This window comes from Labrus mixtus, chromosome 7 (genome assembly GCF_963584025.1).
Source record: "Labrus mixtus chromosome 7, fLabMix1.1, whole genome shotgun sequence".
Lineage (NCBI taxonomy): Eukaryota > Metazoa > Chordata > Actinopteri > Labriformes > Labridae > Labrus > Labrus mixtus.
Window position 1 is genome coordinate 25060919 of NC_083618.1, and position 11085 is coordinate 25072003.

Genomic DNA, 11085 nt, shown 5'->3' on the forward strand with positions numbered 1-11085 from the left:
ATGAAGGCTGACCTGATCCCTGGTCACATACAGCCATAAGGACATTATGGTCTATCCAGCTAAGAGGGACATCAATAAATTAGTAAAACTACTTTGGCTGCACGATCAGTGTAGACCAGGCCTGCTCATGTTACCTACAGTCTGTAAATGTACTATGAGAGGTAGAGCCTTCAGTTATCAGGCCTGCTCATGTTACCTACAGTCTGTAAATGTACTATGAGAGGTAGAGCCTTCAGTTATCAATCCACTCGTGGTACCTACAGTCTCTAAATGTACTATGAGAGGTAGAGCCTTCAGTTATCAGGCCTGCTCATGTTACCTACAGTCTCTAAATGTACTATGAGAGGTAGAGCCTTCAGTTATCAGGCCTGCTCATGTTACCTACAGTCTCTAAATGTACTATGAGAGGTAGAGCCTTCAGTTATCAGGCCTGCTCGTGGTACCTACAGTCTCTAAATGTACTATGGGAGGTAGAGCCTTCAGTTATCAATCCGCTTGTGGTACCTACGGTCTCTAAATGTTCTATGAGAGGTAGAGCCTTCAGTGATCTGGCCTGCTCGTGTTACCTACAGTCTCTAAAAGTGATGTGGGAGGTAGAGCCTTCAGTTATCAGGCTTGCTCTTGGTACCTACAGTCTCTAAATGTACTATGGGACGTAGAGCCTTCAGTTATCAGGCTTGCTCTTGGTACCTACAGTCTCTAAATGTACTATGGGACGTAGAGCCTTCAGTTATCAGGTCTGCTCTTGGTACCTACAGTCTCTAAATGTACTATGGGACGTAGAGCCTTCAGTTATCAGGCTTGCTCTTGGTACCTACAGTCTCTAAATGTACTATGGGACGTAGAGCCTTCAGTTATCAGGTCTGCTCTTGGTACCTACAGTCTCTAAATGTAATGTGGGACGTAGAGCCTTCAGTTATCAGGTCTGCTCTTGGTACCTACAGTCTCTAAATGTAATGTGGGAGGTAGACCCTTCACTTAACAAGCCACTCTCCTCTGGAATCATCTACCAGTCAGAGTCTGGGAGGGAGACACACTGTATTTTTAAGAATACGCTTAAAACTTTCCTTTTTGATAAAGCATATAGTTAGGGCTGGCACAGGTTTGGACCAGCTCCTTGAGTCTGGTTCTGCTCCAGGTTTCTGTCTGTTCATCGTGAGTCTGCTTCTGTTCCAGGTTTCTGTCTGTTCAACCTGAGTCTGGTTCTGCCCCAGGTTTCTGTCTGTTCAACATGAGTCTGGTTCTGATCCAGGTTTCTGCCTGTATTATATAAACTCTCAGCACCCAGTGAGAATGAACTCTAGTCATTAGAAACAAACTGCATTTATTTTTCCAAACTTTGTTTACACAACAGGGTTTATAGTCTGCGTGTGTATGTGTGCGTGTGTGTGTGTGTGTGTGTGTGTGTGTGTGTGTCTGCGTGCGTGTGTGTGTGTGTGTGTGTGTGTGTTTGGGGTCACTGCAGACAGCTGAGTACACGCTGACTGAAATGACCACCCCCCTTCCCTCCAGCTCACAATAAAGCTTTGTCCTCTCAGTCTGACCAGAAACACAGAAAGTGAGAGACAGAGAGAAACATCCACCAGGACAGGATCCACAAGAACAGGACCCACAAGGACAGGATCCACTAGAACAGGACTCACCAGTACAGTACCCACCAGGATAGGACCCACCAGGACAGGATCCACCAGAACAGGACTCACCAGTACAGTACCCACCAGGATAGGACCCACCAGGACAGGATCCACCAGAACAGGATCAGGATCAGAGTTGGAGGTTTTGGCTTGTTCCTGATCGATCAGAATCAGTAAGTGTTTGTCACATTGATGATCTGTTTCAGCCGATAGGACGACAACACGCCTTCAGAGATCAATCACTTGAAATAAAATAACGGCTTTTAAAAATAAAAATATATATATTTCATCCGCTCAGAAAATAGTCCGTCACAATCTACTGTTAGAGCCGTTTCCATAGCAACGGTTAACTCTGAAGCCATAGCTTCTGCCTTGATTTGTTCTTCGTAACTGCTGTTATCTATTCAGGGACAGCAGGACGTTGCTATGTGTAATCGGCCAATAAGAATCAAATGTACACAGCGATGTAATAATAAAAATAAATAATTAGTGTGTACTCATTAATTAATCAATATTAAATATGACTTTCTCTCTATATTAATTAAACACAAGAAAAGAACAACGTGTGTGTGTGTGTGTGTGTGTGTGTGTGTGTGTGTGCGCGCGCGTGTGTGCGTCAGCAGCCGCTCTAATCTCTGCTGGAATTCTTAATCTCTCTCTCAGTTTACAGAGAACAGCTGTTTGATTATTACAGGTTTAATTAACTCTAACTTTTGTTTGTGTGTTTGTGTGTCTGCCAGCACACTCACACACTGCTGTCAGCTTCAGTGAAACATTCCTCTGTGCATCTGAACAAACTGACAAAGCACACACACACACACTCACTCACACACATACACACACACCGACAACCTGATAACTCTTTCATCATGTTCTCTATCGTCTCCGTCTCTGAGTCTAACTCTCAAAGCTCTCATGATCCTCAGACACGAACACAGTTAGCTCTTCTTTAGTGTCTGAATGCGGAGAGAAGATATCTGCAGCTTCACTCAGCTGCACTCTCACTGTGACGGACCTGCACTCTCATGACGACAGAGCTGCACTCTCACACTGACGAAGCTGCACTCTCACTCTGACGGAGCTGCACTCTCACACTGACGGAGCTGCACTCTCATGACGATGGAGCTGCACTCTCACACTGATGGAGCTGCACTCTCATGACGATGGAGCTGCACTCTCACACTGATGGAGCTGCACTCTCATGACGATGGAGCTGCACTCTCACACTGATGGAGCTGCACTCTCACACTGAAGGAGTTGCGCTCTCACACTGATGGAGCTGCACTCTCATACTGACGGAGCTGCACTCTCACACTGAAGGAGTTGCGCTCTCACAGTGACGGAGCTGCACTCTCACTCTGACGGAGCTGCACTCTCACTCTGACGAAGCTGCACTCTCATGCTGATGGAGCTGCACTCTCACACTGACGGAGCTGCACTCTCACACTGACGGAGCTGCACTCTCACACTGAAGGAGTTGCGCTCTCACAGTGACGGAGCTGCACTCTCACTCTGACGGAGCTGCACTCTCACTCTGACGAAGCTGCACTCTCATGCTGATGGAGCTGCACTCTCACACTGACGGAGCTGCACTCACACACTGCTGTCAGCTTCAGTGAAACATTCCTCTGTGCATCTGAACAAACTGACAAAGCACACACACACACACTCACTCACACACATACACACACACCGACAACCTGATAACTCTTTCATCATGTTCTCTATCGTCTCCGTCTCTGAGTCTAACTCTCAAAGCTCTCATGATCCTCAGACACGAACACAGTTAGCTCTTCTTTAGTGTCTGAATGCGGAGAGAAGATATCTGCAGCTTCACTCAGCTGCACTCTCACTGTGACGGACCTGCACTCTCATGACGACAGAGCTGCACTCTCACACTGACGAAGCTGCACTCTCACTCTGATGGAGCTGCACTCTCACACTGAAGGAGTTGCACTCTCATGACGATGGAGCTGCACTCTCACACTGATGGAGCTGCACTCTCATGACGATGGAGCTGCACTCTCACACTGATGGAGCTGCACTCTCATGACGATGGAGCTGCACTCTCACACTGATGGAGCTGCACTCTCATGACGATGGAGCTGCACTCTCACACTGATGGAGCTGCACTCTCACACTGAAGGAGTTGCGCTCTCACACTGATGGAGCTGCACTCTCATACTGACGGAGCTGCACTCTCACACTGAAGGAGTTGCGCTCTCACAGTGACGGAGCTGCACTCTCACTCTGACGGAGCTGCACTCTCACTCTGACGAAGCTGCACTCTCATGCTGATGGAGCTGCACTCTCACACTGACGGAGCTGCACTCTCACACTGATGGAGCTGCACTCTCACACTAACTGAACTGCACTCTCACACTAACTGAACTGCACTATCACACTGATGGAGCTGCACTCTCATGACGACGGAGCTGCACTCTCATACTGACGGAGCTGCACTCTCATGCTGATGGAGCTGCACTCTCATGCTGATGGAGCTGCACTCTCACACTGACGGAGCTGCACTCTCACACTGATGGAGCTGCACTCTCATGCTGATGGAGCTGCACTCTCACACTGATGGAGCTGCACTCTCACTGACGGGGCTGCACTCTCATGCTGATGGAGCTGCACTCTCACACTGACGGAGCTGCACTCTCATGCTGATGGAGCTGCACTCTCACACTGATGGCGCTGCACTTTCACACTGATGGAGCTGCACTCTCACACTGATGGAGCTGCACTTTCACACTGATGGAGCTGCACTCTCACACTGATGGAGCTGCACTCTCACACTGATGGAGCTGCACTCTCACTGACGGGGCTGCACTCTCATGCTGATGGAGCTGCACTCTCACACTGATGGCGCTGCACTCTCACTGACGGGGCTGCACTCTCATGACGATGGAGCTGCACTCTCACACTGATGGCGCTGCACTTTCACACTGATGGAGCTGCACTCTCACTGACGGGGCTGCACTCTCATGCTGATGGAGCTGCACTCTCACACTGACGGAGTTCCACTCTCATAATGACGGAGCTCAGTTCTGTCCACATAAAGATGAGAAACTTTTGACACTTTTTAAAGAGGACAGGCTCTAAACATATGAGATGAGTTTCACTTTTTCAAACAAAGCTTTCTCCCTGAATGGACAAGAAAGGATGGCTCAAAGACATCGTCATAGTAAAGGCTTCAGAGCGTCTCCACACATATGGATTCAGCGCGAAGCTACTGACAGTCCCGGACTGATTGAACCCCTCAGTGTTTATATTAATAATAGTCATATTTACAGAATTTATTTACAGAGCTTTCATTTTGAAGGCATACAGAGGTGGTTTTCCTGATCTCTGGAATGTTTGAGCGTCACATCTCTTATAAATACTTCGGCGCAGTTACCACCAACTATCAGAACACGACCATGTTTTCACTCTAACTGTGCGTGGCTGTTAGCGCCCCCTGTCTGTGAGTTAGACTCTTTTTACAATGAGGCTGATTTATAGAAAAAGAGATGATTGTTCTTCAAATGACTGAATAATGGATCATTTAACAAACAGCATCGACGCACAGAGACACAGTTTGCACTGCAGCGCAGTTTGGGGAACATTTAACCCTTTGTAACAATTGTTAATCAGCTGTTTAAAGAAAATTATAAGCTCAGGTTAAGCGGGCACAAAGTCGCTCAATCCTTTAAAGGCTTTATATGCGATTTTTCACACTTAAATGTAATAGAAATCAAGTATATCCTCTGAAAATAACTCTGTGAGTCATGACTGTCTACAATGGGTGTAACTGTGATGTTTTCCGAGTTTTCCGAGTCCTGCCTTCAGTTTGTTTATATCGTCGGGACGGCAGGCAGACTCCTCCCCTTGCGTATAAAAGTTGTTTAATTGAGGGACTAGAGAAAAGAAGAACAACATACTGTCCTCACTGCTTAACTTCTAGATCACGGTCATTTCGGGTAAATTTAGATGCAGTGTGAAGATACGAGCATAGTAAAGATCGCTAGCATTAGCATGCAAACACAGCAATACAACGCGAGTTGTTTTGGTTTCATGCTGGTGCTCAAGGGCGACATCTACTGGATGAAAAAAATTGCATATAAAGCCTTTGACGCAGGTACATTAATTCTATGTCAGCAGGTCTCTATGTCTGACAGGACGTGGCTACTATGGGCCCTGATGGGGGCCATGGTCCTGGTCCTGGTGGTGGGCCCCTTGCCCGCCCTCTCTGCCCCTCCAGGAGAGCCTGATGGAGAAGTGTTCGACCTTGAGAACTACGACCTGACCAGTGAGGTGGACTGGGAGAACCTGGACTCTAACAACTATGGAGACAGCTATGACTATGAAGACCTGGACCAGGAGGTGTGTGTGCATTGAGGAGGGGGGGGGGGGGGTGGGGGTTGAATCCGGTCATCATTTTAATGTTTCTAATTTTGTAATAAACAAATCATGAATACAGCTTTGTGCAGTCCATCTGAAAACTGATCCAGATGGGCACCTGACCCTCACTGAAAAGACGTTCTAAACTGGTTCTGAAGTCTACCTGAAGATGATTAAAAACCTGAACCCCCGACATCAACATGTCAATAAACACTTTTGATCATTTTAACGTCATAAGGGAGCAACCAGGAAGATATGTGGTTGGTTACTTACATGGTTCATGATTTCAGCATCCTTTCAGCCTGTTTATTAGGATTACATCTCCGTAAAATCTGCTTGTTTTGGGAACATGATGCTTCATTCATGAGTTTTGGTTTGCCCTCACAAGTCGTCTCTCCTCGTCTTGCAGAATGACCTGACATATCCTGAACTCAAACTGATCCTAGCTAACAGGTAATCAGACTGGGACCTGGTACTGATCCTAGCTAACAGGTCATCAGACTGGGCCCTGGTCCTGATCCTAGCTAAGAGGTCATCAGACTGGGCCCTGGTCCTGATCCTAGCTAACAGGTCATCAGACTGGGACCTGGTCCTGATCCTAGCTAACAGGTCATCAGACTGGGCCCTGGTCCTGATCCTAGCTAAGAGGTCATCAGACTGGGACCTGGTCCTGATCCTAGCTAACAGGTCATCAGACTGGGACCTGGTCCTGATCCTAGCTTAATCTCCTCTGAGGATGTTAAGTGAAGACGACGTTTATCCGACTATTTTACTTCAATTTTGAGCTGAACACTTCTCTCTTTCTGGATCTCCCTCTCTCAGATTGAGGTGGGCCCCATAGTCCCTGACACCGATGCCCCACCCCCCCAGCCCACACCTGAAGAGCAGGAAGAGGAAGTGACTCCGCCTACCCAGCCCTCCCTCCCCACCCACCCTCCCACCCCTGTCACTCTGGATTTTAATGGACCGGGTCTGTTTGGACCTGAGACTGGTCTGGGTATGTCAGAGAGTTAGTTCATAATCATGTTCAATGTTTCTATACTCCTCTGTTGAGCCATGCCCACTGTCCACCTGCAGGTATGCCCACCTGTCTGCTGTGTGTGTGTATCAGTGGGAGTGTGTACTGTGACGACACGGGTCTGGACCAGATCCCCCCCCTCCCCAAAGAAACGACCCGCTTTTATGGGCGTTTCAACAGAATCCGACACGTGAAGAACACGGACTTCATGAACCTGAGTGAGGACGAACTCACCTGAGATCACAGCAATTAAAAACTACAACACATCAGCTGTTATATAAATAACTCTAACTCACCTGTACATCACCTGTTATATAAACAACTCTAACTCACCTGTACATCACCTGTTATATAAACAACTCTAACTCACCTGTACATCACCTGTTATATAAACAACTCTAACTCACCTGAACATCACCTGTTATATAAATAACTCTAACTCACCTGTACATCACCTGTTATATAAATAACTCTAACTCACCTGTACATCACCTGTTATATAAACAACTCTAACTCACCTGTACATCACCTGTTATATAAACAACTCTAACTCACCTGTACATCACCTGTTATATAAACAACTCTAACTCACCTGTACATCACCTGTTATATAAATAACTCTAACTCACCTGTACATCACCTGTTATATAAACAACTCTAACTCACCTGTACATCACCTGTTATATAAATAACTCTAACTCACCTGTACATCACCTGTTATATAAACAACTCTAACTCACCTGTACATCACCTGTTATATAAATAACTCTAACTCACCTGTGAGACCTGTGATCTACTCTCCAGGTAGAGTTAAATGTGATGTTTTTGTTTTCAGAGCGTCTGCAGTCCATCGACCTGTCGGGGAACACGATCTCGGGGATGGACGAGGACGTGTTTGTGTCTCTGTCTCACCTGGAGGACTTACTGTTAGCTGATAATAACATGAAGGTTCTACCTGAGCTGCCGCGCTCTCTGAAGCTCATCGACGTGAGGAACAACCAGTTGAGCAGCCGTGGGCTGCATGCTGAGGGCTTCAAGGTAATATCCAGGTGATTCATCATGTGTGTGAGGAGGAGGAGCTCTGTCAGGTGAATAATGATGAGGAGCTCTGTTAGGTGAATAAGGAGGAGGAGCTCTGACAGGTGTGTGTTAGGAGGAGGAGCTCTGTCAGGTGAATAATGATGAGGAGCTCTGTCAGGTGAATAAGGAGGAGGAGCTCTGTCAGGTGAATAATGATGAGGAGCTCTGTTAGGTGAATAAGGAGGAGGAGCTCTGACAGGTGTGTGTTAGGAGGAGGAGCTCTGTCAGGTGAATAATGATGAGGAGCTCTGTCAGGTGAATAAGGAGGAGGAGCTCTGACAGGTGAATAAGGAGGAGGAGCTCTGACAGGTGTGTGTTAGGGGGAGGAGCCCTCTCAGGTGTGTGTTAGCAGTAATCACTTTAGCTTCCATAATCACTGCTCCTCCTGGTGGTTAGATTAACGTTGCAACTAGTTTCCTCAAGTGACGCTTAGGGGCGTTACAGGTCCGCCCACGTTGACGACGCCATCGACTGCGTCACCATGGGGGATCTCGTTACAGTCATACAGAAATAGCGGAAGTTTTTCTAGGCTTCATCTGTATGAGTTTATTTTCATATATAAAGTAATCATTAATTATTACTAATAACAGACAGTTTCAGAAGCACAAACTGAGCATGCTCAGATTGAAGCAGTACTTAGTGAGCTGCAGAATAACCGAGTTTATTAGAATCCTGGACTCTGATTGGCTGTCTGTAAACATCCAGAAAAAGGTTAACTTGACTTTTTAAAGATCACTGTGAATCTGATGAATACACTCTCTTATTACACTGTGTGTTTGTTCACTCTGCAGGACATGAGTCAGCTGGAGTTCCTGTATCTGTCCAACAATAATCTGGATTATATCCCCACACCGCTTCCCCTGAGCCTCCGAGTGTTACACCTGCAGGTACACACACACACACACACACACACACACACACACACACACACACACACACACACACACACACACACACACACACACCTCGCAGTCCACCATCTTTCTCATTCATTCATCTCATTCTTTCATCATATCGATGGTTCTCTGACTTCTTCTCTACTCTTCTGTCTCGATCAGAACAACAACATCCAGTCTCTGCATGTCGACACGTTCTGTCACCGACACGACAGAAACTTCATTCGCAGAAATCTGGAGGACATCCGCCTGGACGGAAACCCCTTCGACCTTAACCTGTTCGCCTCCGCCTACATCTGCCTGCCCCGTCTACCTGTGGGCGGGTCCTGATGGACTGTTAAGAAAACATGTACGACACACATGAGAGCAATAAGTACAAGCTGTTTTACTGTTTAAGCTGATCTATGGTGAACATCTAAAATAAACCTTATCGGCCTGAATACATAAGACCTCTCTTTTTTTTCCCCAAAACACACCTGAAACAAATGGGTGGGTGGGGTTCATTAGGGGAAACACCGGGGGGCAGACACCAGGGGGAGACACCGGGGGGGGGGGGGGGGGGGGGGGGTGATGAAATGATTTAAGGCTATATAATAATAATAATAATAATAATAATGATAATAATAATTCCTTGGGTTACAATCGGGTCCTTGCACCCTGTGCGTGCTCGGGCCCTAAAAAATAAAAATAAAAATAAAATAAAATACAGTCTCCACAGCGAGTAGTGGGTTGACATGGCAACAGGCCTTTGAGCTTATCACCATTCTGAACAAATTGGAGAGGGATGTTGAGGAAATGACTAAGACTTGACTTCACACAGTAATGATTCAGTTGTTTATAAAATGAATACTACTCTCAGAAATCCCTGATGATGGAACACCACTGATTGTAATGGGAGACATGAATATACACACTGATAAAGCCCAGGCAACAGACTTCCTTGCTCTCCTATCCTCATTTGACCTCACGCAGGTTCCAACTCCTCCTACCCACAAAGCTGGCAACACTCTTGATTTAATTCTGACTCGGAACTGCTCGACAGCAAACCCGTCACCCCTCTGCATCCAGGTCTACACTCCCTCCCGCCCACTACGCTCTGCCAATGAAAGGCGTCTGATCTAACCTTCACAACAGGGTCCTAAGACGCTGACTAGACTCTTCTCCTCTGTCACCCCCCGGTGGTGGAATGAACTTCCAAACTCCATTCGATCTGCAGAGTCCCTCTGCACCTTTAAGAAAAAGATAAAGACCCAGGTCTTTCATGAATACCTACTAACTTAATGATGATGGTCTCCATATTATTGATGATGATGATGGTTGTGACGATGGTTTTTGTTTGATAACGACGACCTATAAAATGGTTTCTATACTGATTAGAGCTCTCAAGAACTGCCCTCAATGTTGTGCTTTGCCTCTGGTCACTTCCTGTCAGCACCTGTGTGTCCAATCGGACTCAAAGCTGATCGTTTGCTCTTACTGACATTGTTCCCTTTTTTCTAGATCCTTGCTTGTGTTGTACTTACTCTCTGATGTACGTCGCTTTGGATAAAAGCGTCTGCTAAGTGAATTGTAGAATTGCAGAATGCTCATGAGGAGACTTACTTCTCACCTTGCTTAGTGCCTTGCAACTCATTCTGCCCTCCACCGAGGCTTTGCCTATATGCAAAAGACATTATTGACGTCAGGGTCACATTGACCCACCTAAACTAGTCTGTGATGTCGAGTACAATTTGGAGCCAAACGTTGATGAGAGAAACCCGTTGAGCTGTCCGTGTTCATCTAGTCACAGCTGAACGCCATCAGGTCTGACTGTCTGTACATTTAAGTCTAAATAGGTACAGAAACTCCACCACAAGGGATATATTAAACTTTGTAACAGTCACAGGTGAGGATAAATTAACAGTTGCTTATGTTGCCTGTAGGGGGTGCTATAACTTTTTAAAATGTAAACACAGAGATGAATTTGGGCTCAGACGTCACAAAAATGTTAGTTTAGATCCGATGATGACTAACTGAGGCAAAGCCCCGCCCCCTGACATAAACTCTGAAGACAACATTCATAAGCTCTCACTGA

At 46.4% G+C, this 11085-nt stretch overlaps 1 protein-coding gene across 2 annotated transcripts; it reads left to right on the plus strand.

Annotated features, from left to right (window-relative positions):
- The first annotated feature begins 1523 nt into the window (after window positions 1-1523).
- Window positions 1524-9451, plus strand: optc (opticin). 2 transcript variants are annotated; one of them, XM_061041361.1, is made up of 7 exons: window positions 1524-1807; window positions 5775-5999; window positions 6840-7014; window positions 7095-7253; window positions 7871-8073; window positions 8907-9002; window positions 9174-9451. In XM_061041361.1, exons 2-7 carry the CDS (start codon window positions 5784-5786, stop codon window positions 9339-9341), a joined length of 1017 nt encoding a protein of 338 aa, XP_060897344.1. In that variant the 5' UTR covers window positions 1524-1807; window positions 5775-5783; the 3' UTR covers window positions 9342-9451. The 2 variants fall into 2 exon arrangements, with proteins under 2 accessions (XP_060897344.1, XP_060897345.1); XM_061041362.1 differs by having other exon boundaries at window positions 5778-5999.
- The last annotated feature ends 1634 nt before the right edge of the window (window positions 9452-11085 follow it).

Excerpts from the sequence above, each read along its gene's own strand:
- optc (XM_061041361.1), top strand. The coding sequence starts at position 5,784 with ATGTCTGACAGGACGTGGCTACTATGGGCCCTGATGGGGGCCATGGTC. Across the intron at positions 8,074-8,906 it reads TGCATGCTGAGGGCTTCAAG|GACATGAGTCAGCTGGAGTT; the intron begins GTAATATCCAGG and ends TTCACTCTGCAG. Across the intron at positions 9,003-9,173 it reads TCCGAGTGTTACACCTGCAG|AACAACAACATCCAGTCTCT; the intron begins GTACACACACAC and ends TGTCTCGATCAG.